Source organism: Telmatherina bonti (assembly GCF_933228915.1).
Source record: "Telmatherina bonti genome assembly, chromosome: 21".
NCBI classification, from domain to species: Eukaryota; Metazoa; Chordata; class Actinopteri; order Atheriniformes; family Telmatherinidae; genus Telmatherina; species Telmatherina bonti.
This window is the reverse complement of record NC_136630.1, coordinates 17087367-17115307: the sequence shown is the minus strand read 5'-3', so window position 1 is coordinate 17115307 and position 27941 is coordinate 17087367. Positions and strand designations below refer to the sequence as shown.

The following is a 27941-nucleotide window of genomic DNA, read 5'->3' as shown; positions in this document are numbered from 1 at the left end:
CCTGGTACAAGCACTCAGGTTACAAAGATAGAAAGAGAGCAAACGTAAACACAGAGAGACTGACGCACTCAGACTTCAGCAGAGATTTAACAAGGACTGTTTTTGTCCTTTTGAGTCTTCTGACAGATTCTTGTTTTTTGATTTTAGATTTTGGGGGAGGACTCACGCCGAAAACCAACAGAAATTCAGAGGAACTCTTCCTGGAAGGCAGGTAACAATACGAGGAGGAGATAATGGCAGAGTGACCAGGAAGTATACGCGGCGACTCACGGCTGGACGTTTTGTCTGGAATTTCCTGACAGCTGGAATTTAGGGTTTACAGAAGCAAATCAGACGTGAACGTTGACAAAGCCAGAAGTGAGAATCACGCTGCTGCAGTCAGGACGTTAGGAGGAACCACCAAACTGGCCTTTCTGGAGCTCTTTTACAGTCTAACTGTGGTCTCTGGAGTTTGATTTCCTTAAGGGAACTTTTAACGCTGTCAGTAATGTCAGAAGGAGAAGAATTGTCCTACAAAGAGGCCATTGAGAAGGCCAGCTCCTCCATCACTCGCTTTCCTCTCATCCACATCAGAGGAGTTCCTCTCATGTGCCATATCGCCTACAACTGGGACTCCATCTGGGCTTTTCGCCCTGACCCATCAGACCTCCTCATTGCCACCTACCCCAAAGCAGGTAATCATCTGCCCCCGGATGTAGCTCTGCACCAGTAAATCTCAGGGTCAGGAACAGATTGTAGATATAGGTGTCACATGTGTTGAATGTTTTTTAAAGAAAAAAATCATTTAAAAGTATTTTTTGTGTTGTAGTGTGTTAAGAAAAGTATATTAGCTGAAGTTTAATGACATCTCCCTGTACTTTTCATCATCCCTATGGAGGTTTCACAAATATATATATGATAAAATATGCATAATATGTGAAACATGGTTGTAATACAGCCACAGTGGGAAGTATTGCTTATTTTACTTCTTTCACTAGTGGATAGTAAAGAGTTTTAGAATAAGAGAAGCAGTTGTACCAGTTGGTCTGTATAACTTAGAAAGGAGCAGAAATTGATAACAAAATAACAAAAAACAGAGGACAATGTTTTTAAAAATTAGGAACACAAGAGTTTGTCATTATGCATACTTACAGCTTTATAAGCATCCAATGTACAGACTATAAATATGTTCAATGAACACTATGTGCACTCTGGACATGTCATGAAGCGAGTGTGTGTGGGGTTTTTTTTCCCCCCTCAGTTTTGCTAGAATGTTTTCTTGCTGTTGCAATATCCTGTAGGATCATTTCCCCAGAGTGGTCTGTGTAATTCATAACAGATGCTGGCAAATGTTCACAGAATGAAAATGACTGATTTGGAAGTTTTCTCCTCTGCTAGAAGGGAAGGTAATAGTGCACTTGAAAGAATGATTTTCTTCCGTTTCGTGTCTGTGTCTGTACATTAGGGACCACATGGACCCAAGAGATAATTGACCTGCTGTTGCACAATGGAGATGCTGAGGCCTGTAGAAGAGCTCCCACACCCGTCCGCAGTCCCTTCCTAGAGATCTGCTCCCCACCCCCGATTCCCTCAGGTGTGTGTTCTTCTGCCTGTGGTGCAATTTCCTTGAATGTTTTGATTTTCATATTCGGACTTACTGCTTGTCAAAACAATAATACAATTCCTGGAAACGTTGTTTACATAGGAGCTTGTTTATTCCTCAGTAATCAGGGTCAAGGAGGTATTAACCCATAAATATTTCCTGCAGCCCGAAAATGGTCAATATGCAAGACTCCAAAAACACTTTGCTAATATTCTTGAAAGAATTTTGTGCAAATATAAATGAAAGCTCAAAATACAGTGCGTTGTAAGGCAGATAAATTGTTGGGACTACTTCCTGTGATGAGACATTTCACACTGATTTCTAATCTACTATTTTGAAGCCTTAAAATTCTGCATTTGGTTGTCTTTTCCTTTTTCCTAATTTACATAAGAAGGTGAACAGGGAGAGTGAAACCTTAAAGATGACTGTATAAAATGATTTACTGTATCCTCAAATACAAATATCTACTTAATAACACAACTGTTTTCTAAAGGCCCCCGACGCCCTGATTAAACAAAAGTATTTCTAGTTTTTGACAAGATAATAAAGTGTGAGAATGTTCTTAAAAGCATTTTCTGAGGAAAAAAAAGATTCATAAAATAGTTTTTTTTTCCACTTTCAGTCTGTTGGAACTAGTGCTTAGAAGCTGTTCGTGGTGCTTAACATAAACACTTATGTGTCAGCATCACACATGATTATGAATGGCTATGTTTATACTAAAGTGGAATCATCAAAAACTCACCTCCTCCATCTTTTTCTGAGCACTTTTCTGTGACATTGTTTAAAATATCATAAGAGGAAGGACAAATAGATGGAGGGATTTTCAAGAGGTCTGGAAAAGAGAAAATAACAAGAATCAAGCCACTCGATGTGGCTCTGCAACAGTAAAACTACAGACATTAAAGACAATAAATACTTATTGTTTCCCTAACTTTCTATTACATATTATAATAGTCTATCAATATATCATTTGAAATGTCACTTAATGATTAAGACTAAAAAAAAAGTGAAAAGATTAAATGAAAGATAGCATGACAGGCAGTTTACACTCACTTTCTTGTCTGCATATTCATTCATTCATTCATTCATTCATTCATTTTTTTAATGGAAGCTAGAGCCTATCCCAACAATTATCAGGTGAGAGGCAGGATACACCCTGAACAAGTTGCCAGTCCATCACAGGGCCTGTCTGCATATTCATTTACATAAATGGATTCAACTAATTTACCCTCCTTTTAAATGTTGTGACCACAAGATATAGTATCAAGAAAATCATCTCCTTTCCATTCATACAAAATGATCGAATATTAAGACTCCTTTGTGTCTCCACTTCACACACTCCTAATACTTCAATATTTCCCTTTGAATACTAATTTACTCAATATATATTACCTATACTACATAACCTTTTACAAGTGGTAGGTTTTTTTTTTTTTTTTATTTTCTCTTACAATGTGACATCATTGCAATGTTGATATATTCATAATAAACCATTCGAGCAGATCTCTTGTCTGGCTTAGACTAGAAAAACTAAATCTGCTAAGTGGGACTTAATCAAATCAAATCAAATCAAACTTTTTTTGTATGGCCCTTTCCGTGCTTAAAAACAATACAAAGTTCTTTACATTATAAAACAATTTACATCAAAATAGATAAAACAGTAACACACATACACATCCCATTTCACCCACCCACAACCACCCTCACCCATGCCCCATTAGCCCTATAACAGTTAAAAGAAGATGAATTGTTTATATATCGTTTATAATAATAATATCGTTTCCATGCATCTAGTTTTTAATGTCAAAACTGAAAACAACATGGGAATGGTTGCAAACGAGGATCAATGGTTATGGGAATTTTGTGTGCCTTTTTTAACAGCTGAGATTACAACCACATGGCTGTCACTTGTTAATTATTGAATTGAAGATGTCTTACTTGTCTGATTTTGTTTTCTTAAACAAAAGTTTGAAGTCTATTTGCAAAGTCAAACTAAATGACTAATGTTTATACAATAATCTATATCCAACTATAAGCAAACTGAGGAGTTAAATCTTCAAAAGTGTCAGTTTTTACTATTTACTATTACTAGGACAGTGATAGCCAAAGTTAGTCCTGCAACAGCTGCTGTCCTGCAGGTATTCAGTGTTCCCTGCTTCAACACACCTGACTTCGGGCCATGAAGTCCTGCACAATGACTCATTCATTTTAGACAAGTGTGTTGGAGCAGGGAAACATTGAAAAACTGCAGGATTGTGACCCTAAAGGGCCAGAACTGAACACCACTGAACTAGGGCAAGTGTAAATGATCTTAAACCAAACACTGAGAAAAAGTTAAGCACAAATTTAATGACTGTCTTTCTGAAACACGGTGGTTATTCTCCTTCACTGTGATGCTACAAATGACTTGCCACATACTTGTCCTTGCATTTTCTGCATTTGGTGTTGGCAATGCAGTTTAACACAAATTATCGCCTCAACTTCATGCCAGGGCCCTTTGGACAGCTGATGTTCTGTTATGTTGCTGAAACCAAAGAAAAATGTGTCATGCAAAGGTTGCACAGGGTGCTCTGTCTTTTTGCATAGTGCCAGACTTTTAAATAATTCATTTCTGGCATTTCTAAACTTATGTTTTAGGTCTCGATCTTCTAAAAAAAATGGATCCTCCAAGAGTCATCAAGACACATCTTCCTTTCCAGTTGGTGCCAACAGGATTTTGGGAAAACAAATGCAAGGTAAGACGTGGTTTAACAGTGAAATTGCGGGAGTGTATTTGGTTTCTTCTCACTGGGCAGTAAATCTGCATTGGTGGGGTGAAGGTTCAAAAAACATTGTGGGTAATTGGGGTAAGAAACTAGCAACACAATGTCAAACATTAACTGCCCCATCAAATGACCTGCTAAGTTTATTGTTTATTATCTCTTTCTATGTTCCTCTCGATCACGCGCATAGGCTATCTACGTGGCAAGAAATGCCAAAGACAATCTGGTGAGCTACTACTACTTCGACCTTATGAATAAGACCCAGCCAGAGCCAGGGCCTTTTGAGGGCTACGTCCACAAGTTTATGCGAGGAGAGTGTAAGTAGATTAAATTACATTCTTCCGTGTCCTATTACAATGGGTCAAACTAGCCTATAGTTGTAACTGAACCAACACACAACATACATGTTTCCACATTAACATTGCCTGTCTGGAGCAGTCTATGCAGGTTATAATAATGACTGGTAACTTGTGGAATCCACAACACCTCCTTTCTCATATATCAAAGTGTTTTCACCCCTGAGAAAACTGAATATGCTTCAGCGGGTGTGATGAGATTAGCAGCACCCTGCATGGCTGTGGAGTGCCACAAATACCAGTGAGAAGAAAACACCCCTCAAGGAATTACAGCAGGAATTTTACTTTCATTGGGTTTAACCGTTTTTTCCATTGTTGTTCTGTCATAAGTAAACCAGCTGAACCTGCTTTACTGCATTAGATGCATTGAGATATATTTTGGCTTAGATATTGTTTGTTTAATATTGTATAAATGACAACTTCTCAAAATAGACTTAAAAATCTGAAACTATTTATGCTGCTACAGACTGACATGTGTTTATTTTTACCTAAAGCTGCTGAATTCTGGCACAAACAGGCAAGGCAAGTTTATCTTCATAGCACAATTCACATACAGGGTGATTCAAAGTGCTTTACGGAGACATTAAAACATTAGAACGTAAGAAGCATAATTTAAAATAGAAACAAGAAAGAAAGGAAAAGGAAATATGTTGCACCCTTGAAATAGACAGAAAACTGTCTCGATTTTGGAAACTTTATTCACCCCGTGCTGCATGTATCTTTTAGATCTTTGGATCCTTTTGAGGCAGCCAGGACATGCAACGCGACCACGATACACATAGCAACCACAGACATACGTCGCACACACGCAGGACGTACTTTTGTCCACCAGTCCCCACACGTCCCAGCAGTAGTACACAATAACTAAACATAACAAGAACTCCTCACATGACATGAAGGAAGAAAACAAAATGTCCATAACACTCCTGAACGACATCTGAATTTGATGTTAATAATGCATTATTATTTCCAGGCTGCAACAAATACAGTTAGATAAAGACGTGTAAAATCACGATCAGTTCCAGCTTAAAAGAAACATGATGATTTGGACTTAAAACAAACATAAAATAACTTAAAATAAAACCTACTGCTAAAAACTACTGAAATGCAGCTGAGAGCAGGTGGGTCTTTAACCTGGATTTAAATAAACGGTTCCAGCTGATCTGAGGCTTTCTGGGAGTTTGTTCCAGACATGTGGGGCATAGAAGCTGAGTGCAGCTTTTCCGCGTCTCATTCTGACTCGAGGAACTGATAAAAGACCAGATTGAGAGGACCCGAGGAGTCTAGTAGATTCATTCTGGGTCAAGAGTTCCCTGATTTATTTTGATCCTGAACCCTTAGCAGCTTGATAGACCAGCAAAAGAACTTTGAAGTCTATTCTCTAATGGACAGGGAGCCAGTGTAAAGACCTCAGATCTTGGTTTTAGTGAGAACTCTACCAGAAGAATTCTGATTTAGCTGCAGGTGTCAAATTGATTTTTCTAAGAAGATCTGTATAGACACTGTTAAAATCAATATACCAACTAGGGGAGCAATAGTATTCAAAACCTTTGATGTTTTAGAGCTGAAACTAGAGATCATCTCATTGATCTGACCCTCTTACAGGGTAGATGTTTAAGAAAAATCCTGGTTAAACATCTCTTTTGTGTTTTCAGTTATACACTATGTTGTGATTACCTCAGTTGAAACATGTGAGAACAGGGGTCCTACTCTAAAAGAAAACACACTAATGACCAGAAAGGCCCACATTATACACAGAAACCTTAGAAATGTCCAAACGTTTAAAATCAGCAAGTCTAGTGTGTGTCCTTTATTGTAAATGTGGGCTCTGTGTTATGCTGAGTCAGCCCAAAGTTGTCCAGACTGTTACTCAGGTTTTTAGTTCCTTTGTTCTGAGTGTTGTCAACATGGATGTTGAAATCGCCAACAATAATTACACATGCAAAATGAACGAGGATCATAGACAGCACTTAGAAAGTGTATATAAGAAAAATATTAGCTTAAGGTTCTGAGGTAAAAGGAAGCATAACTCTAGATGGATGTGAAAGTTGTCCTTAAATGCTTTTATTTCTTTTTAAAGTTTGTTTTAATGGTCTTTTTCATGTCCTGCTATAATGCTTTTAGTGTTTGTATATAAAGCACTTAAAATGCGCTTATATATGAAATGTGCCATTCAAACGAGCTTGTCTTGTCTAATGTAATGTATGAATTGTGGGACCCTCAAACACAGTTTGTTTAGTTGAATTAAACCAGTTTCTGATGAGAAAACACCGTCACAGGGCCTGATATATATAGCACATTTTAAGTTCAAGATAATTCAGATACAGTAGTGTGCAGAAGAAGCATCAAAAAGTACTCTGAAAACAATGTTTTTTTAAATAATGAAAGAAATGAAAGTGAAATAGAAAAATCTCAAATAAAATAAGAAAAATGCAAGAAATAAATGTTAGTTTGTAACAAAAAAAAGGATTTTACAAGGCAAATTAAAATTTTTTAATTATGATTTAAAATACCTGAGAGTTTCAGCAAACCTGCCGTTTTATGAGTGTTTTTCCACATGTGCAGAGCGTAAAAGCTCAACACAGCCTCTCCACATTTAATTCTGACTCTGGTAGCATGGCTGTGTGGGCATGGCTCCTCTCAGGTACTCTGGCTTTCTCCCACCCACAATGCAAGTGTTAGGTTAATTGATCACTTATCATATGTAAGTCGCTTTGGATAGAAGCGTCTGCCGAATGACTGTAAAATAGAATGACTCAGGAAAGAAAATAGACTCCATCCTGATGACCAGAAGGTTTTTCTATTGTAGATTAAAGGGTCTGTAACATACCGTAGTATAAATTGGATTGCGGAAATGTAAACCCAACAACTTAGGACATTAGCATGTTAATTATAGCAAAGTGTTTTCATATTCCAATCAGCCAATCACATCAGCAGTCAAAAGTCAGTAGAGTCAGTAATTAGTCAGTAAGGACTGATTATTGTAACAATCCATTAAGTTGCAAGTTGGTGTTATTTTCGGTTTAGTTGCAAACAGATTCAGCTGTTTCCTGCATCTTTGTCTTCAAAAGTAAATAATTGAACTTCTCATTATGAAAACTTCCTGGCAAAGGAGTTAAGCAACGGCCATGCACAATAAACATGAAATAAAATGAATTATCTTCCAAGCCTGACAACCTAAAAGTTATTGACTTATCCATAAACAGCACTATAAAATGCTGTAAAATTAGAAAACGGAACATAAACACGTTCACCTGCCAACCTTAACCATCCAGCCTCAGTAGTCACAGTTTGTATGAACCTTATAACATTTTACCTAAATTTGTTTTCATGTTTGAAGTTTGCTGTCTCTCTTGACAGTGTCATGGGGTTCCTGGTATGATCATGTCAAAGGCTACTGGATGGAGAAAGAGAAGAAGAACATCCTTTACCTCTTCTATGAGGACATGAAAGAGGTAAATTTGAATGTTGGCAAGGTACATTGTACATCTCCAAATAGTTATAAGCACAAACTTTTAACTTCTCTTTTGTTCTCATGGAACAATTACAATTAGCAAAATAATAAATTAAATGAAATTAGGAAACATTAGTTCTTCTGAAAGATTGTGGGCTTTTTATGTTATAAAACTTTAATCGATGTTCCTTTTGTAACCTTTACTGGCATCTAGTGGTCAAGTTCAAGATGGCAACCATCACAAACAGTCCACTCAGCATCAAACACAGGGTTGGGCACCTCCGGTCTTTAAGGGCTGCAGTCCTGCAACTGTGAGGAGTTTTCTTGCTGCAACATATCTGACACATATCAGACTTAATTAGCAGATTGGTGCCGAGTCACCCCTGATGCAACAAACATGATGCATCTAGACTCAGGGTTAAAATACTTCATATTGCCTTCACTGTGAGGATTTTTTTGTTCATCATCTTTGAGTTTTATCTGAAGAGAACTTCAGGTGTTTAACTTATTTTCCAGATGTTGCCTATCCTGAATTATCTCTGCTTCTCCAGCTTTTCATCTCAATAATGCACTTTTATTGGTTCTTGCCATTACTCAAACATCCCCCCTCCAACTTAAAGCGGCATTACTGAATTTATTGATTATTGCACTTTGGCATACCCAACAAATGCTGATTCTGCATCCAACATGTATCCTCTCTCTTCTTGGATCTCTCTCCAGCCAGAAAAAGACTTATAATTAAGTCGTAAATAAGTCTTATAATAACTCTTGCTTTATCTCTTGCTGTCTCACTTTCTCTCTTTCGTTCCCCTATTTTCTGTGAAAAGGTCCTCCTCTGTTTCTTTGCTGAATCACTCATGGTGCATGCCCAGAACAGGCAGTGTGCTGATATCCAGTTGCTGGCTTGTGAAACATGTGCTGTAGATGCAGTTGTCCCGTGATGCCCCAGCTGGGGAAAAAGAAACAAAACATTGTGAAATGTAGTTTCTCAGCATCTGGATGATGAAGAGCAATGGTGACCCCAAGATTTTGAATGTTAGGGTTCCACCTTCCACCAAAATAAGTCAGAAGTACAGTTTTGATGCTTGAAATTTATGCAGTGTTGCTTTTAAACAGAATCCAGAAGTAATTCCTTTACTTCAACCTTATTCTTTGCAATCTTGAGAGTATTCTTCTTCCATGTGTCATTTTATGACTATTTGCAGTATATAAATTTTACAAATGGCTTACTAGAATAGTATTAAAACACCTTAACAGAAACAACAGCTTTCTCTCTTGTCTTTATAAGACATAACCAAATTTATATGTATTTTGTAAGCATTTTGATTTGATTTGAATATAATATCATTTGATTTGCTGTGAATATATTATTTACAGTTTCAACAGCATTTAAAAAATGACTTGACGCTAGATTCTCTAGAATTGACTTATTTTCTGATTTGTTGCCATCTTTTCTTTTACCGGATCTTATAATGACATACTTGAACATCGCTTTTGTGGCACTTGTGTTGACTTTATGTTTCAGCTGTGTGTCATTTAAAATAAATTCCAAGCATCATATTTGTCTCCACAGAATCCTCGTCGTGAAGTCGTTCGCATCATGAAGTATCTGGACCTGTCAGTCTCTGATGAGATCATCAGCAAAATCGTGGAGCTCACATCCTTTAAGAACATGAAGGAGAACCCAATGGCGAATTATTCCTGCATCCCATCACCTGTGTTTGATCAGTCTATCTCACCCTTCATGAGAAAAGGTGCATAAATCAGCTCCCAGTCTCAAATATTATTAGGAGGCCCTTAGATTGTGTTTCTCCAATAAGTCAGTACACTACAATGGCACCCCCTAGAGGTGCCATGAGTCGTCTCAATGAGGAGTTTGGGTGCAAAAAGCCACCTGAATCACTTCACTTTTTTCCTTGGTTATGATAACATCCTGGATGCAATTTCATACTGGTGACAACATATTATTGATGACATATCCTGACCAAAATACATCAATAATCAATCATAAGGGTGTATTAGTTTCTGATTTTAGGAAAGTCACTAAAATTTACCAAAAAGTAGTATATCCTGAGTTTTTAAAGATACCACAAATATTTAAGTTTACCAAATGTCATATTTCATCTACATTTATCGAGCCTCTTTGGATGCCCCAAGAAGACCACCTTTGCATTTTAAAAACCCCAGTAATAGAGAAAGGAAGCAGTTAGCTTAGCATAACTTCTGCTCCTTGTCTATATCAATGTATATTTGCTGAAAATGAAGTAAAAAATAAACTGACTGCATCTCAGATGAGAAGATTAACTTTTTCTTTGAATTAAACTATTAATCTTTTAAACCAAATTTATGTGTGCCCAGCATAGACTGTAGTCAAATGTTCAACATTACCGGCTTAGGGAAAATTTACCATCTTAATGCTGTTTTGTTTTGTGTGTTTCTCCATGTGCAGGTGAAGTAGGCGACTGGAAAAACCATTTCTCACCTGAGCAGTCAAAGATATTCGACGAAGACTATGAAAAGCAGATGAAAGATGTCAACATACCTTTTAGGAGTCTCATCTAAAGGATTTTGTGTTTTCCAAAAAACACTGCAAACCAAAGGCTGATGAACTGACACTGTGCAACACTCAAACAGCAGAAACACTGTCAGAATACTTGGAACGAGCTAAAAAACCAAAATGAACAATGTCAAAAAAAGAAAAGGAAAAAAAAAAAATCAAACCTTTACTTATGTTTGAATATAAACACTGTAATCACTGCACTTTCTATATAAAGGAAATCATCAAAACATGTGTGTAAAAAAAATCAATAAAACTATGCTCCACAATGCAAGTAGATGGGTATTTTAATCATCACTTTATTAGAGCTTATCACGTAAACAATAAATAAGACCAGAAGTGTTGTGACTGAGTGGACATGCCCATTTTATGTTATGAGACTTCCAACAGAGTCGGCTGACTGAATGGTGCCTATGGAGCGCTGGCAGCTGGAGGCATGTGGTGTTTTTCTGCCCATAAGAAGTCATTTTGTAACCCTACACCACACTGTACAGAGCCCAGCTAAAGCAGGGAGGCTGCACGAGACACGAGCAACAAAGACTAAAATAAAAGTAATGAGCTGGAAAGTCAATCATATGAAAATGGACAGAAGACACAAAAACACAACAGCTGAGAAAGTCCAAGGTTAACAAAAAAAAATCACCTTTAATACATACTTTATCTCTTAGAATAAAATCTTAAATATTTTAATACTTTATCAGCAGGAATAGTTCCCATCATTTTAATTCAATCTCCTTCTCTATGTAGAGGCTTTTTTTCTGTAGATTATTGTCAAGTTTTATTGTTTTTTTCATATTTTCCTGTGTTTTCTCCCCTCTCTTCTATTGGTTGGCTCTCTATGGCTCCCCTCTTTGGTTGTGACTTCTCTCTCTTCTCCCCCTCTTCTCTTCAACCCTTAAGATCCTCTTCTTCTACATCTCTATTTATGAACTTCTGTGCCTGATAAGGAGAGAAAACAGATGTGTCAGAGAAAGGAGGGTGTTGTAAACGATGGGATTTGGCTCACAGTGGAAGGTGACACAGAGACACTTAATACAAATAAAGGGGTCGACCCTTACAACCATCCTGAGCAAACAAGTGATTGATGCCAAGTCAAAGCTTTATAAATTTCACCAAATCTTGAAATAATACCAGCATGAGTTTAGTCTGTAATTTAAAAGAGAAGTTCTCAGTATACTATAATAAAAATTGTGTTTTTTATGTTTGAAATGTAAACCAAAAGCAAAAATACTTAAAGAATTACTGCACAGTTAAATATGCACACAAACATTAGACAGAACTGTGGGAAATAAAAAATTTGTCGGCTATTTTTAATTTAATTTTACATGTCTGACAAATTCTGAGCTCCTTATTCTTATTAATGACAGACATATTTAATGTAAGTTTTTTTTTCATATAATTTAGCATTTAGGTGAATAAGTTTTTATTTATTTTGTTTGGAGGCTGGTTGTCATGAAAGACCACATAATTAAACCGACGGCTAAAAAGTTATCTAAATCATCTAAATTAATACTTTGTAACTTAACAAACTGCATATGTGTAGGATTCTGTAGCTTGACCAGGCATGAATTTTAAAAACAGAGGACATAGATATAAAAAAAAAGAAAACGTATATTGACACATGGACATGAAGAGCACATTAAGACAATACTATTCAACATGGTTGCAAGTCCTTCTATCATTTATAAGCTGCATAAAAACATGTAGTATATTGTTCATAGCAAATTATAATGTTCAATTTAACCCATAAAAACCTGTATATGATACATACAATTACTGAGACATTTGGCATCAATTCATGGTACAAACTTTGCTCAAAATCCTGTGGAACACAATATGACACTATAAATTTTTGTCAATGTCAATTCATAAAAATGTTTTTTTTTATTTAAATTTTGTTAAAGGGAAAAATAAAAACTTTATATTCAAGATATGAGACTTATCTGATCAATTTTTCATGGGTTGGGTCTTTATGGGTTAAGATAAACATTTGGGTCGTTTTTCAGTAACTTTATGTTATGTTATTTTAATTATGTTATGTTGTCATGTCTGCTTACCTTCTTATGTAAATTTCATAGATGAAAATTTACTAATAATTTTGTTTGCCTACATTTTAATGCTATAAACCTCTTACTACATGTTTCAGAAGCCGCTGATAAATGCTAAACAGAAGGGATGCCAGCGGGCAATCCCTCTATTTAGTGTCCTATTTTTGTTGGACAGGCATCTCCTGCTGCAGACATAAATAACCAAAGGCAGACACTGTGAAGAGAACGCTGACAGCGGCGTCTCAAAGGTGATAAACTCACCTGCATAATGTCACAAAACAAAAATAACAATTAACAGGAGGACATCACACACAGACAGCAGTGCTCTGAGATCTCCCTTTGTCCATTTGCAATTTAAAATTAATTCTCCAATTACGTTAATGAGTTGGGAGACCCTTCAGCTTCACATCAGCATGAGTCTGATAACAGGTAGAAACCCGCTGAAGAGCAAAGCTGTACGTGGAACAATAGGAAAAAAAACACAAAACATACATACAAACTTTGCAGCGATACCACTAACAGCATGAGCTGTGGAATACCTTGCTTTAGTTACAGGCTAAGGATGGTGGGTTGATTGAATTTATTCTGGAAATCAAAATAGCGGTAAGTGAGTTAATCATGTAAAGAGAAAAGTGACAGTAATGGCACAGATCAGGCTAATGAAAAACATCATTATACTTAGTAATTAAAAATGATGTAATAAAAAAGTGACAGATCAAAATGAAGATTATCTTTGTTAAACTTTGAATGAAAACTTTTTAAAAAGATTACATTAATAAATTAATCAATAAGTAGAGGCCAAACTGAAGTGTTAGCTTCGGAAATGTAATTCTTCTTTATTTTGTTAAAAAGATGTTAGAGTGAGCATGTAAAAGTTTAAGGCCACTTACTCTCAACGTAGTTGCGGGCAGCGAATTTCAACACCTCATCAATGCCGATGACGGGGAGGGAAAGCTTCATGACCATCATCCACTGCTCTGTGGTCAGATGGGTCAACTTGAAGATCATCTGGGGAGGAAAGAGAGCGGAAATTAGATGTGGTGAAAATCTCACATTCCTCTGAAATTTTCATAAAAAAACTACACAGGACATTATTTAGGTTGAATGGCTAAAACAATGAGCTCATAAATAATATTGATTTGAACTGAATGTATTGACTTACGGGCAGAGGGTCAACATAGATGATCATGAAGTGCAGGGACATGGACAGGGTCATGGCAGCAAGCAGCCAGAAGTTGCTCCATGGTGGCATGCGCACCAGGGACTGGTTCTCAGACAAGCTTGAAAAGTAAAAAGAAACATCTATTGTGTAAGAAAACAGATATTTGTTCATCACCTAAAGCAGATTTTCTTTGAATCTGTGACTATAAGTGTTTGGACTGTTACCTGTTGAGAGCGTTGCACATCTCAATAGTGACCAGCACAGACAGGGCCATGGTCATGGGAGGAGAAGCCTCAAAGATCTCGCATTCAATGCCGGCGAAGTCCTCGTTCTCATCGTGGCACTGCATGAAGTGGGACTGCATAGAGGAGGTGGTGGGGGGATTATTCAATGAACACAGTGACGTTTGTGGAAAGCAGACTTGAACCAGCACAACTTCTTACCAGCTGGTAGTAGGTGACAGCGGGGCCAGTATGGTCATAGAGGAACCACCAGGCAGCACCACCGACGGTGGCAGCACCGACGTATCCTTGAAGGGACAGATAACAGTTATGGTACAGGCAAGTGTTTTACCAACCTTACCAGTCAACAAAATCCAAACAAAATCTCAATAGCCCTACTTACCACCAATGGCCATGTATCTGAAGAACAGCCAGCCAGAGATCAGGGGCTCCTTGGGGGAACGTGGGGGCTTGCCCATGATGTCCAGATCAGGGGGATTGAAGCCCAGAGCAGTAGCAGGCAGACCATCAGTCACCAGGTTGACCCACAGCAGCTGGACTGGGATCAGAGCTTCAGGCAGACCCAGAGCAGCAGTCAGGAAGATACTGAGGGAGTGAAAAAGGAAATAATAGAAGCATTGGATTGCTGAGGTTAGCTGCTGGCAATAAGAGAAAGAGGGTGTTTGGGTCTTGATCAGAAAGGCCACTCACCAGACAACCTCACCAACGTTGGAGGAGATGAGGTAGCGAATGAACTGCTTCATGTTGTTGTAGATAGCTCTGCCCTCCTCAACAGCAGCCACAATGGAAGAGAAGTTGTCGTCAGCCAGGACCATCTCAGAGGCAGACTTGGCAACGGCAGTGCCAGAGCCCATGGCGATGCCGATCTCGGCCTTCTTCAGGGCAGGGGCATCGTTCACTCCATCACCAGTCTGTAGTAAGAGGAAATGAAACATACCTGGTAGAATACTTTAAAAACCACCACAGTAAGTGTTGGGTATGAGCTAAGGCCGCAGAGCTCTTACCATAGCAGTAATGTCATCATAACCCTGCAGGAACTCAACAATCTTGGACTTGTGCGCTGGCTCCACACGGGCAAAGCAACATGCCCTGCGCACAGCCTCAGACTGCTCGTGGGAGGGGAGATCGTCAAACTCACGTCCAGTGTAGGCCTTGCCTGAAACATCCTCTTCCTCAGAGAAGATGCCAATACGACGGCAGATAGCAATGGCGGTTCCCTTGTTGTCACCTGACATGAAGAGAAAGAGAAGTTTGGTAAAAAAAAAAAAAAAAAAAAAAAAAGAAAGCTAGAAAAGTGAGTTGAAAAGCAAATATCTAACACAATGTGAGAGTGAAATGTCAAACACTTAAGGAGGATGCCCGAATTAAACACAAGTAAAACATGATGGGAATAGTGTCATAAAAAAGGCATGAGTAAAATCTCGAATATTTTTATATGGTCAAAAGGAAAGTATGTTCTACAACATAATTTAACACACACTGACCAGTGATCATAATGACACGGATTCCAGCAGCTCTGCACAGCTCAATGGAGCCAGTGACCTCCTTGCGAGGAGGATCCAGCATACCCACACAGCCAACAAAGGTCAGGTCAGTCTGAGGAGAAGAGATGGAAATGGGTTTGTTCCTTCCAATCAGCAGTTACAGATACAAGTTTCAGTGTCACACTCACCAGAATGTTATATTCTCACCTCATAATCGGCAAACTTGGTTGAGTCTTCAAGGTTCATCTCCTCCAGCTTCAGTGGGCTGTCACGGGTGGCAAGAGCCAAGCAACGCAGAGTGTCACGGCCAGTACCCCAGTCCTTGATGACAGACAGGATCTTGTCCTTGATGGAGTTAGTCAGGGGAACACGGGTGGTGCCAACACGCACATATGCGCACCTATCGATCACACCCTCGGGGGCACCCTGTGGAGACAGCGTCGCGATTATTTTGTGTGTTTTTTAATCCGGTTCGCACATGTCGGGGAAAAGACAGAGAGCTGACCTTAACAAACATTTTGGCGCCACCATCTCCCTTGGCTGGAGTGCAGTACACAGACATTGACTTCCTGTCACGGGAGAACTCCAGAGTGAAGTTCTTCTTCATAAGCTGCTTGATCACCTGTTGGACGTCACAAAGAGGGAGGGGGGGATTTAGACTTATTATGAAACAAGAAGTCAGCCTTAGATGCTGTTAAGTGTTAATAAAAACCTAATCATGAATATACTTTTCATTCAAGAGTGAACTTACAGTGCAGCAAGCATTAGCTCTCTCGATCTTGCTCAGATTCTTCACATTGGAGTTGAACACATTCATCTTCTCAACCAGGCAGCTCAGGGCAGTCTCAGTAGCTTCACCAACCTTCTCATAGATCTTTTTGGACTGAAAAAAAAATTACATGGAGAGCAGGTTTACACTTGATTTGAGCCTGAGGTTTCACTGTGGGGCAAGGGAAGCTGGGAGTTTTACCTCATTGTAGTCCAGAGAGGAGTCGTTGCACAGGGCGCAGATGGTTGCCAGCTCAACAAGGCCATCGTACTGGCTGCAGTTCACCTTGCCACCTCCCTGGGAACTGATGGAAAAGATGGGCGTTTCAAACAAATCAGAGGTTGTATATGCATATGAATTGCTTATAAACAATGGTAGAGGGCAAAGAAAGCCAACTTACACCTCGCCTTCTGGGGTGTACTTGGAGCCAGAGATGTCGAAGGCATCAAGGTCGACATGGTCTCCTTCAACGTTCTTAACAATGAACATCTGCAAAAGAAAAAGCAGAGATTTTCTTTACTGGCTCTGTCAGGAAAAAAAAAAAAGCCAATTGCATGTGATTCTTCTATGCTGGCATGCCCACCTTGGTCACACACATCTGGTTGGTGGTGAGGGTGCCAGTCTTGTCAGAGCAGATGACAGAGGTGCAGCCCAGGGTCTCCACAGAGGGCAAGCTTCTGACGATGGCGTTCTTCTTGGCCATACGACGAGTACCAAGAGCCAGGCAGGTGGTGATGACAGCGGGCAGACCTGAGAGAAATCGGACAGAATTTTATGATAAATTAAAAGAAACAAGCAACAGAGAAGAAGAGAATAATGAGGGCACTTTTTTCCACTCCCTCACCCTCAGGGATGGCAGCCACAGCCAGAGCGACAGCGATCTTGAAGTAGTAGACGGCACCACGGATCCATGAGCCTCCATGGACGGGGTCATTGAAGTGGCCAATGTTGATTGCCCAGACGGCAACACAGATGAGGGAAATGACCTTGGACAGCTGCTCGCCGAACTCATCCAGCTTGGCCTGCAGAGGAGTCTTCTCCTGCTCAGTGGCAGCCATCTGGTCACGGATTTTGCCAATCTCAGTGGAGACTCCGGTGGCCACAGCCACACCAATGGCCTTGCCAGCAGCGATGTTGGTACCCTGTTACATGGAGATAAATGGAGATAAAAAAAAAATTAAGTTAGGGGATAACATCAACACCACAGCTGACAAATTAGGCAGTGGTATGCTACTCACAGAGAAAAGCATGTTCTTCTTGTCCTGGTTGACAGCTCTGGGGTCGGGAACAGACTCAGTGTGCTTGATCACACTGACGGACTCACCTGAGGAAGAGAAAACCGAACATTACTTAAAACTTTCTGCAAAGTTTGGACAATTACACAACTATAGGCTGTTTTTTTTTCTCTTTGGAAAAACTTACCAGTAAGGATGGACTGGTCAACACGCAGGGTGGTGGACTTGATGGAAACAATCCTGATGTCAGCAGGGACTTTGTCACCAACTGTGGGGATTACAAAAAAATGCCTTCAGCCATTATAACTTGTGCATTAGTGCTCTAATTTCTTCTGTAGCTTTGTATCACAAAACACAACAAAATCAGGGGTAAATAAAATAGTTTTACATTTCATTTCTTTATATAATAAATTATTATTTTATTTTAATTTGTTGCTTTGTCAAATCTTTATCAAATTTCAAACCTCTGCTGGCAGAAACATCTTTACAATTTTTACACTAGAGAACTCCAGTCATGTCTTAACATGAGGGGAGCCTCTCTGAAAGCTTACACCACTAAGGATAACTATAAATAACTCCCAAAAATAAGCACTAAAATGTTCGGACATCTTACACTATGGCTCATGTAATAGTGGAGAGCTTTAATTGACACAAGCTTTGACCAATGAGAGTTAAGCACATGTGGCTGGAGGTCTGGGGACAGCTGGCTATAGAGCCAACAGGTGTACACTAACTAATGGACAGGAGTAGGCGATGGCAGGGAAGGGAGAAGAGGTGCAGCAGGCACTGGTGAGGATATTTATACTTGTGGTTTCTCCAGTCAGCATGTTGCTGTTCCCCATCCTGCCTCAGTTGCATAGCCTTTAAAAGACACCAGGCTCTGACATCAGCCTCTAAGAGGGACATACTGTACTTCTGTACTTTTGTCTTTGATCTGCTAAACAGAGCTGGAAGAATCTTACAGCTTGTCTTGGACCAGACCGTGACCAGCAGGAATCTTTACAGAACAGGTTCCTTCTTAATAAAAACACATAATCCACGCAGTGAAGATGTGTTCTTACCGGACACCTCCACAATGTCTCCAGGGACTATTTCTCTGGCCTTGATCCTCTGCACACTCTTTCTGTCAGAACGGTAAACCTTGCCCATTTCAGGCTCATACTCCTTGAGAGCCTCAATGGCACTTTCAGCATTACGCTCCTGAAACACACACACAAGATACAAAAATGTAAAAATAAAAAAAAAAAAGTCAAAACAAAGAAAATGTAGTTAAAGTAAATAAAATCAGGCACATTTAATGGGATAAAGGTGTACATGTGAATGCTGACGGCATGTAATCGCGGCTGTTTATCAGTGCTTGGACGTAAACTATACCCCTTTTGCCCTTGGTCTGCTGCTGGCAACGTCCTCTAAGAGGCTTTGAGTCATTACAAACAGCAATTACACAGTGATGTACAAGTTAGTGATGATACATGAGTAGGTCACATCTGTTATCTGATGTGCACTCTTCCATCTTGGGCTGCCATAAATACTTAAGACGGATTTTCTTTCTGATTTAAATAAGCATAATTCTTTCTGTTGAAGGTGGAAAATCTCATTTAGAGTCCCTGCAAAAACAAGTGTTCATGTTTGGTATTTTGGAGATAAAATATGATCTAAGGTGTGCAGCATGAATTTTCTAATAGCAGCTTAACCAATTATTTAGATGAAAAAAACAAGAATGAAGCAGCTGATTTAGATTCTTGGCAAGGACATGATGTAATGTTCCCCCACTGGCTGATGCCTGGCAGCAGTACCACTTATTGGCATGATTTGACGCCTCCAGTCTTAACATACATGGGACATTATGTCTAAAAATATAAGCTAAGCTAAGATAAAATAGGCTAAGCTAAGCTAAGATAAAATAAGATTTGCACAACACACAGACTATTTTGAGTCTCATAGTGATCCAGCTGAGCGTTCAGGTCTGGGCAGAAATCAAGGCAGTAATTGGAACCTGCATATTTGCTGTCATCACTGATATGGATATGTGTTACTGCTTAATGAACGGTGCAGTGTCACTGACCTGCCACACTCCAACAACAGCATTAGCGATGAGGATAAGAAGGATGACAAAAGGCTCCACAAAGGCAGTGACGGTCTCCTCGCCTTCCTCAAACCAGGCCAGCACCTGAGGATGGAATAGTATATAATAACCCAGTGTAGTGGAGACAACACTGACAGATTTCAGTTGTTTAACTGAGCCAGAATAAAAAGAGATCTTAAAAAGCAGTAGTAGCTGTATAACATCTGAATAATAAGGTTTATATTTCAAGGGTGGTATTGGTTATCATAATGAGCCAGTTTTTGTTTTAAATGCATTTATTAGGGCATTCAACATAGCTGAATGTTATACAATCACATTTGCAGGTGTTCTTCTCAGACTCTCCAGGTTCTGTATTCATACCCATTGTTTTCATACATTTGCATGACCGCATAATATAATTACATAATTGTTATTGATTTGTTCCCATAGCTCTTCTGTCCTTCTGACTTCGACTCTCTTTCTGAGGAGGCCCTCCATTCCTTCCTTCAGGCCTGACCTTTCCCGAAGGATTCAGTTTCTCTCCTCAGCTTGAGGCTTTCTTAAAATAAACCCTCACTCCCTCATCCCCTCTATGCTTTCTTGACCCCCATCTCTCACTGGCTCCTCTATATTCGCCTTCTAAGGCCATCGTGACAGCTGGCCGAAGGAGTGAAAACTGGGCACAGCAATTAATACACCTCCTTCAAGCCTTCGCAATCTGTCTTTCCGCTTCTCAAGTTGTCGTCTTCAAAAATACATAGAGGGGTGGAGGGCCTCCAGGGGGATGAGAAGGTATCCTGACAAAGTGGCCATAAAGTCATAACTGGACTGGTTTTGTACAATGGGCTTTAAATTAGAATGATATTAATCACCTGCCACAAGATTAAGGAAGTGGTGATGAAATGAGTTCAAGTGAGTAAGTGAACAGAGATTATGAATGAAAAACATGAAGAAAGTATTCATAACCAATTTTTGCATGAGCAAGTGCCCTTGAAGCTGTAGTGGAATTTGATGCTACGGTTACATCTACTACCAATCGTACATGGACCACACGAGGATCACCTGATGAAATTAATGTGATTTAATGATACTTACAAAAGAGATGCAGGCGGCCAGCAGCAAGATCCTGACAAGCAGGTCCTCAAACTGCTCGATAATCAGCTCCCAGATGCTCTTGCCTGAGTGACACAAAGATATGAAAAAATAAGATGTTACATAGAAATTAGTGGATATAATTCATTCAAAATCAGCAGCAAAAGGTGTGAATTGAAAGGAATGCGTTTGCAGGATAACATGTATAGTTAATGCTAAATATGCTGCCAGTGATTGACTGACAAGTGTCCAGTGGGGAGGATGATGTCATAGCTGGGGGGGATTAAATAGTAAAAATGCAGCCTGCATGAGTTTTTTTTAAAAATTAATTCACTGTAAAGAAGAAGCCAGTTTGAAAGGCATCAAATCAGTTTTCATCATTTTGTACATGCGCCCTGGTGAACACTCACCTTCCTCAGCGGGCAGCTCTGAGGTTCAAAAGTGAAGCAGGTGGAGGACATAACACATGGAAAGACAGAAGACAACATGGTTAGTTTATGTTCATCAGAGAGATTTTCCAAAAAGAAATTCTTATCATAAGACGATAAGCGTGACAACTTGAACTTCCTGCTGCTTTTATGCACTGGATCTGGATGGCTTTCATAAAAAAGGCCTCTGTGCTGTGTTAGTATTGGACATGGTTTCCAGCAAAGGCCCAAAATCCTTCATGAAGAAATATCACTGAGAAAGCAAGAATCTGGCTGCTTAAATCGCCAATCTAGCAATAGAGCCCAGTTTGCTAATCCAGGGGTTATTGATCAGCAATCACATACTGATCATTTAGTCATAACCCATCTATGGACCTTCCCATCTCACCATTCCTAAAATTATCTACCTCTCCTGTCAATGCCTACCCCATACATTACCCTGGAAGCTTCTTGAGCCATCACCTGTCTCTCTCGCTCTCCAACCATCTTCTTTGGCTATCTTTAAATAGCTCCTCAAAGCCCTCAAAGTCTCTGCTTCTCAATTTCTCTGCATTTCTACCAGCTGTTGCAACTCCTCTCCTAAACAGCATCAGCCCAGCTGAACAAGCCTCTCTGGAAGCTCAGGAAAACCCTTCCAGAGACCATCTTGTGGACCGTAACCACTGAGATGTTTCTTTGACAGTCAAGCGAGAAGCTTTCAGTGTAGCCAACTTCCCAAACAGTTAGTGTGTGAGCATTCCACCCCCCCCACCATCCCCGATGCCCGGACTCTCACCATTGTAGCCGTACTTCTCCAGGTTCTTCTTGAACTGGTCGGGAGAGAGGCCAGTGTTCTCATTCACCCCGAAGTAAGTCAGGCATTCTGCCGGGGTCTTTGTGTGTGAGTTCTCCATCCTTTCTGGATAGACAAGGGATTGGGCGACTAACCGTGCCTATCCGTGCTCTTTTACTTCTTTGTTGTTCTCTGCTGTTTTCACCCTTGGTCCACCACCCTCACCTAGAAGTGTGGCACTCTCTAATTAAGGAGTGCTGGACTGACAGAAAGAGCGAATAAGCGCATACACGCTCAGGGTTTTATACTACAGATGGGCTCAGGATGGGAGGGACACCCCACTGACACATGCCTCCAAATTCCAGCATAGGCGGACATGGTGTTGGGGTGAGCAGGGGGTGAGGGTGGGGTTCGAGGTGGAGCAATGGGGAGGTGAGATGGTGGACTTGGACAGGAACTGGGGGGGCACAAGCCTTGGATTTGGAAAGGAGGTACTGCAGGAGAGTGGTAGTGAGGGGGGGCAAAAGGGGGGTGGGGGTGTACCATAGATGAAAATGAGATCTGTTTTTGGAACATGCATAGTCAGTGGAATAAGACGAAGGGAGAAGGTGAGAGAGTAAGACAGGGGATCGTCAAGAGGGACGGGGTAGAAGGGGACTGGGAAGGGGGGGGGGATTGAGTGACGGCTCAACTGGTTTCTGCTGAGGAAGGTGGCCGAGACAGATACAGACGAGAACGCTACACGCAAAGCAGAGGGAGGGAGACCATGACAATTTAGCACAAGAATAAGCTGGAGGCATCTTTGATATGGCATGGAGAACGAGCAGGAGACACACAAAGTTCTCCATCACTGCAAACAAAAAGCAGATTTTTGTGCGCTGAGAAGTGTGTGAGCATTTCAAGTTTTACAGAGATATCAGAGACAACAGACCTCATAATAAAGCCAGATAAGAGAGATGTGTGGATGAGGAAAGTTGAAAATGAGTGTACTGGAGATCACTAGGGGGGTAGAGGAGTGCCAAAAGGACAGCCAGAGTGTCACAATATTACCCCACAGTGGAGAAGCCCCGGCTGCAGAACCAGGAGGATCAGGTTTTATTTCTTTATTTTTATGAGGAAGGCAAGGCATCAGGGAGATATGGCAAAGCTTAAACCGACGTGTGTTAGACGATCCTTCAGCATACACTATCCGGGGTTGCACAATGGCCTCTTGTGGTCACTTCAGAGGAATGAATATGTCTTTCTGAAAATAACACACCGATCACAGTGGGTGAAAACTTAATTTAAAAGTGAGGTGTAAATTGCTACATGCAGATCTGTTCTGATTTATTATTTGTTTAAAGAGCTGTAAAAAGCCTGCTGGGCTTTAGCATTGCTGTACAAACAGCCGTGGTCACAGCTCACTACAACTGGACATATTTGCTGCACTGTCAAAACATACATTAACTTGTTTTTAGTATGGAAAAAAAGTTGAAATACTTCTTAAATTACTCAAAATACAATTTACAGACTTGAGTCATTTATCAATTGCTGACAGGTAAACCAATGTGTTCAGTTTGATGACAGGTCCATGCTAATCAAATCAAATAAAATAAAATCAAATCAAATCAAATCAAATCAAATCAAATCAAATCAAATCAAATCAAATCAAACTTTATTTATAAAGTACTTTTTCTACGATAAAATGCAACACAAAGTGCTTTACATGATATAAAAACACAACAAAGACAATTCATCAGCCACTCCCTTCTCACACTCAAACGCACATACTCATACACACACCCAAACAACATCAATTTCCAACACTACTCTGAAACATGATGCATACACCTACCTAGTTATTTATTGCTGAGCACAGATGAGCCTGGTAAGGAACCTGGTAAGGAACCCATCGCAGGAGCCATCTGCACCAGGAGTCAACCAGACCACAGTACCAGTACCCGTGCTAGGGACTTCAGAGTCCTATCTGATGAACCTGAACATGACATGCAGCTTTAGTGGTTTAAAAAAAAGTAATTGTTTTACATTTGAGAAACACTTACAGACTAAAAATGTCTGCCCAGTGATGACTTGAAAAAAGGTTATTGCAGCTTTAATCACTCTGAGGTTTGTTTAATGCAAGTATCTGTACTCGGCCTTTAGTGTCTTTTATCCCATCAGCAGTTGGTACGAAGCTCTGCAGCCAGACAACTAACCAGAAAAAACCCGCTGCACCTGCATCTCTGCACTAGCTTCTAATTAAGTACAGAAGTTTTTTTTTTGTTTTTTTTTAATGTTTTTAATTTTACATACATTGGCACGTGAGCACATTTCAAATCTGCTGGAGGTTAGTCAGTGCACAAGACTATGCAAGATATTGTTGTCTCCATACTTAGTCTTCATTGAACCAATGTGAACAGGTTTTAATGTCTGTCATTTTGTTTTGCTTTTATATGCTTAATTAACAATTTAATTTAAAGTTGTTTTTTTCAAATGCCTAAACTCTTTTGTCTGTCAGTCATCTGACACATCTGAGTATCTCGCTCACCTGAATTGTGACCAACACAGACCAGATAGTCAACAAACAAATAATGCAAAACAAACTGATTACAGTAAGAGTTTTATTGCTTTCCTAACAGGAAAGAAGTGTCAAGGCCATATTTTATTCAGCTAAGTCCACATGAAAAGAGTTTGTACTTTGGAGCAATACAGCAGACCAAGCATTCGCCTCAGTGCTACAATGTGCACTTTAGGAGGCGTGGCTCATCAGAAGACATCGGGGCTACCTCCCTGCACAACATACGATTCCTTCAGGTTAATATCTGACTGTTTGGATGCCAATGAACACCTCAAGGAGTTTCTACAATACTCTTTGGTGTCCTGCTGGGGGAAGGAGCTACTACCACTACATTGTTTGTAAAAATGTTTAGGTGACAAGTGTTTAAGAAACAGCCTTTGTTCAAGTATATTAGCTTTCACTGATTCTAAAGTCATGACTGACCACTGAAGATAATAAATAATTAAAACAATTGTAGTCAGTCAGAGAGACTGTTTGTGAGCATTTATTGGTCGTTTCATTGATGACCCATTAATTTACACTAAAATCTACAGCAGAAATGACTACATTAACATTTTAGAGAGCCTCCAAAAGCTACAAGATTATGGGGCCTCATGTCTTAACAAGAGTAGTCAAGTATCTACATATAAACTATGTAGTCAGAGTGAAAGGCTAACTGTAGCCTCTGCTAACTAAAACATGCTAAATCATTTGTTTGCACTTGGTGTTGTGAAACATTCCTTTATATACATGATACATGGTATACATTATATAATTTTTCCTCTGTGACAATAATGATCTAAACAAGTTTAAAATGACTAACTGGATCATTATAACTTAACTAATTACAGAAAACTTTGGCAGAAGGGACAGCTTCATTTTAATCTAGTATATTGGATATTGTATCATACTCCATACACACACAGTATGATGAGCTCTAACAATCAAAAACAAGACAGCATGATTTAAGAAAAAACATCACTTTGGGGGAATTTTTTACCCCAACTTTTAAACATTTTAAGGCAGCTTGAATGGAATAACACTCACTGTGTCTGGGCTTGATATTGTCTAAGTAATATTCTTCTCAGATGTGTCACATCTGGGCAGCAATGTTCAAACCAACCGAGAGTGTGCACTTCTTGGCATCAGCGTTTGAGGTCATCTGAAAAAGTACATAATTTGGCCACTAGGGACACTGCAGTAAGCAGAAAAATTCCTATACGTTTTTAGCAGTGCTTTTACTGCCATCAGATCAAGTTGTCATGACAACTGTGAGCTGAACTCCTTGGCCTCTCCATCCTTTCTTTTCAGCTATATTTACACCATTGTCCGATATTGGACTTCTACTTTTCTCATATTCCTCTATAACTGACACCATAGCAGCTGACCATAATGTTTTACATTATTTCACAGCACTCATAATGGGATCAGATGTGTTGCGAGGATCCCAGTGCACAGATCATTTTCAAATTATATGATTTATTTTTAGAGTTAATAGGCTCACACAGGCGCACAGGTGTCAAACTCCAGTCCTCGAGGGTCGGTATCCTGCAGGTTTTTGTTGTCTCCATGCTCCAACATACCTGACTGAAATTAATAAATAGGTTGATGAGAAGTTTCTGGATCCATTTGAATCAGCTGTGTTGGAAGAGAGAAACAACAAAAACCCACCGGATACCGGCCCTGGAGGACTGGAGTTTGACACCCCTGCTCTAGAGTGATGCACATGCAAGTACATTACTTGCACTTAAAACCTGAAACATTGTGCTCACTTGCAGAGAAACTTATAGTTGATATATAACATGACCACGAGGTCATATTTACACTGTACACAGCATTAACCTGGTCATAACACAAACCTGCGCTTGTGCAGCTCCTCCACAGAGCACTTCTAAAATAGGACTTTTTTTTTTTGTGGTAGCTTCAAGCTTCAACTCAGCTGCTGTTGGCCACCTGCCATGTGGCCTGCTGATGAGCTCTTGTCCAAAAGATACAGTGTAGGGAGAAATCCCGCATGTGAGTGGAATAAAAACCGAAAACCAGGGTGGTGTGACATTGTTGAATGTTTAATATAAAATAACAACAGGGTTCTGCGATGAACTGTTCCAGGGTGTATCCTGCCTAAATGCTGGGATAGGCTCCAGTTTCCTTGCAACCCTGAACTGGATTAAGTGATATAGAAAATGAATGAATGGATGAACAACAGGGTTGTTTTGTAAAGCAGGAGTGTTCTTTTGACAAGTCTTTGTTCTTATACATGTATACATACATATAATGCATCTTTTGTATTAGAATAAATGTATGAATGCATCAAACATGAAGAACTCAAAGTGAATCTTTTTTATTTGTACCACTGAAGGCGACAAATATTTGGCACCCAGTCAGTGTTACATCAATTTTTGTGTTCCCAGACATACTAAAACATTTTAGATTTGTTCTGTCCCGCCAGCCTCCCCTCTCTGTTTCACCCAGTCGTTCTCCAGGCCTCAGCTGTTGTACAGCCGTTCTGACCTCTGAGATTTGGGGGCTGTGATAGGGGTCGGCCTGTCAGTGTCTCCCTCAGGCTACGGCAGTGACATTTAACTCAATATCCCAGAAGGATAAGGTTTCTCCGTCGCTCCCCTCCATCTTCCCTCTCTGTCTATCCTGAAGTATAAGCTTGTGCATGCAGGGACTCCTATGGCTAAAGCCCATGCAAACTGGGACACCCATCACCTCCAGGTCTGACTGGGGTGCTAACACGCCACGCCCTCTTGCCAGGCTCAGGGATCACCATGTGCCACTCCAGTCCATGGAGCCCTCCCTCTTTCACTTGTGAACTTTATGCATGTTCCCGGCTCTGTACAAGTGTTAAGTACTGCAGCGGTATACATCTTATGCAACTAAGTCCGTCTCTGCTGACATGCATGCTGCAAGCAAATTGAAAGGGACAAGGGGACGTTTGTTCCTTTAAAAATGGGGAGGTAAAGATCTCCCAAAGAAGGTGGTTCTGTGCATGGTGTACACTGCACAGCTGACACATTTCTTTCTTTCACAAGAACTTCATGAAACTTAGTAGGCTCAATGCAGTAACTGCACCTGCTTACATCTGGAAATGATCAATTTATTGCCATCTTTACCTTTTATAAAAATGCAAAGCATACCAAAAGGCCCCTTGTGTGACATTACATTTAATACAAACGGTACAAACAGTAAGGACATAATTAGTACTGGGTAGTAAGGGTATGGATAAAGGAGTTGGTATAAGCAGGGTACTTGTTACAGCATTAGCTAATAGTAATAATAGAAGTGGCAGCTGAGTCTCTGAATCCAGAATTCCTCACAAGATATAAATAGAGCAGGTGACACCGTGCTGCTGGTCATGGCTCCACAACAGCTTTGCTGCTTCTTTATGTCA

The 27941-nt window shown here is 39.9% G+C and overlaps 2 protein-coding genes across 2 annotated transcripts; one reads left to right on the top strand and one right to left on the bottom strand.

Moving 5' to 3' along the window:
* Positions 1–34: 34 nt before the first annotated feature.
* On the top strand, positions 35–11190 carry sult1st6 (sulfotransferase family 1, cytosolic sulfotransferase 6). Its single transcript, XM_079261015.1, has 7 exons — positions 35–674; positions 1445–1573; positions 4220–4317; positions 4535–4661; positions 8061–8155; positions 9728–9908; positions 10604–11190. Exons 1-7 carry the CDS (start codon positions 488–490, stop codon positions 10714–10716), a joined length of 930 nt encoding a protein of 309 aa, XP_079117141.1. The 5' UTR covers positions 35–487; the 3' UTR covers positions 10717–11190.
* A 141-nt stretch (positions 11191–11331) lies between these two features.
* Positions 11332–22293, bottom strand: atp2a1l (ATPase sarcoplasmic/endoplasmic reticulum Ca2+ transporting 1, like). The gene is made up of 23 exons (XM_079261014.1): positions 22012–22293; positions 21219–21236; positions 20812–20894; positions 19717–19821; positions 18713–18851; positions 17839–17919; positions 17655–17740; positions 17261–17558; positions 17000–17166; positions 16817–16905; positions 16618–16720; positions 16399–16530; positions 16153–16269; positions 15855–16073; positions 15648–15759; positions 15168–15391; positions 14854–15074; positions 14546–14748; positions 14365–14450; positions 14146–14279; positions 13922–14039; positions 13650–13767; positions 11332–11650 (listed from the first exon to the last, which is right to left on the bottom strand). Exons 1-23 carry the CDS (start codon positions 22127–22129, stop codon positions 11631–11633), a joined length of 2991 nt encoding a protein of 996 aa, XP_079117140.1. The 5' UTR covers positions 22130–22293; the 3' UTR covers positions 11332–11630.
* Positions 22294–27941: the final 5648 nt, after the last annotated feature.

Coding starts and splice junctions, on each gene's coding strand:
- sult1st6 (XM_079261015.1), top strand. CDS start 488: ATGTCAGAAGGAGAAGAATTGTCCTACAAAGAGGCCATTGAGAAGGCC. Junction 4,662..8,060: donor CAAGTTTATGCGAGGAGAGT/GTAAGTAGATTA, acceptor CTCTCTTGACAG/TGTCATGGGGTTCCTGGTAT. Junction 8,156..9,727: donor TCTATGAGGACATGAAAGAG/GTAAATTTGAAT, acceptor TTGTCTCCACAG/AATCCTCGTCGTGAAGTCGT.
- atp2a1l (XM_079261014.1), bottom strand. CDS start 22,129: ATGGAGAACTCACACACAAAGACCCCGGCAGAATGCCTGACTTACTTC. Junction 15,075..15,167: donor ATGATGACATTACTGCTATG/GTAAGAGCTCTG, acceptor CTCTTACTACAG/ACTGGTGATGGAGTGAACGA. Junction 14,451..14,545: donor CAGATACATGGCCATTGGTG/GTAAGTAGGGCT, acceptor TGTCCCTTCAAG/GATACGTCGGTGCTGCCACC.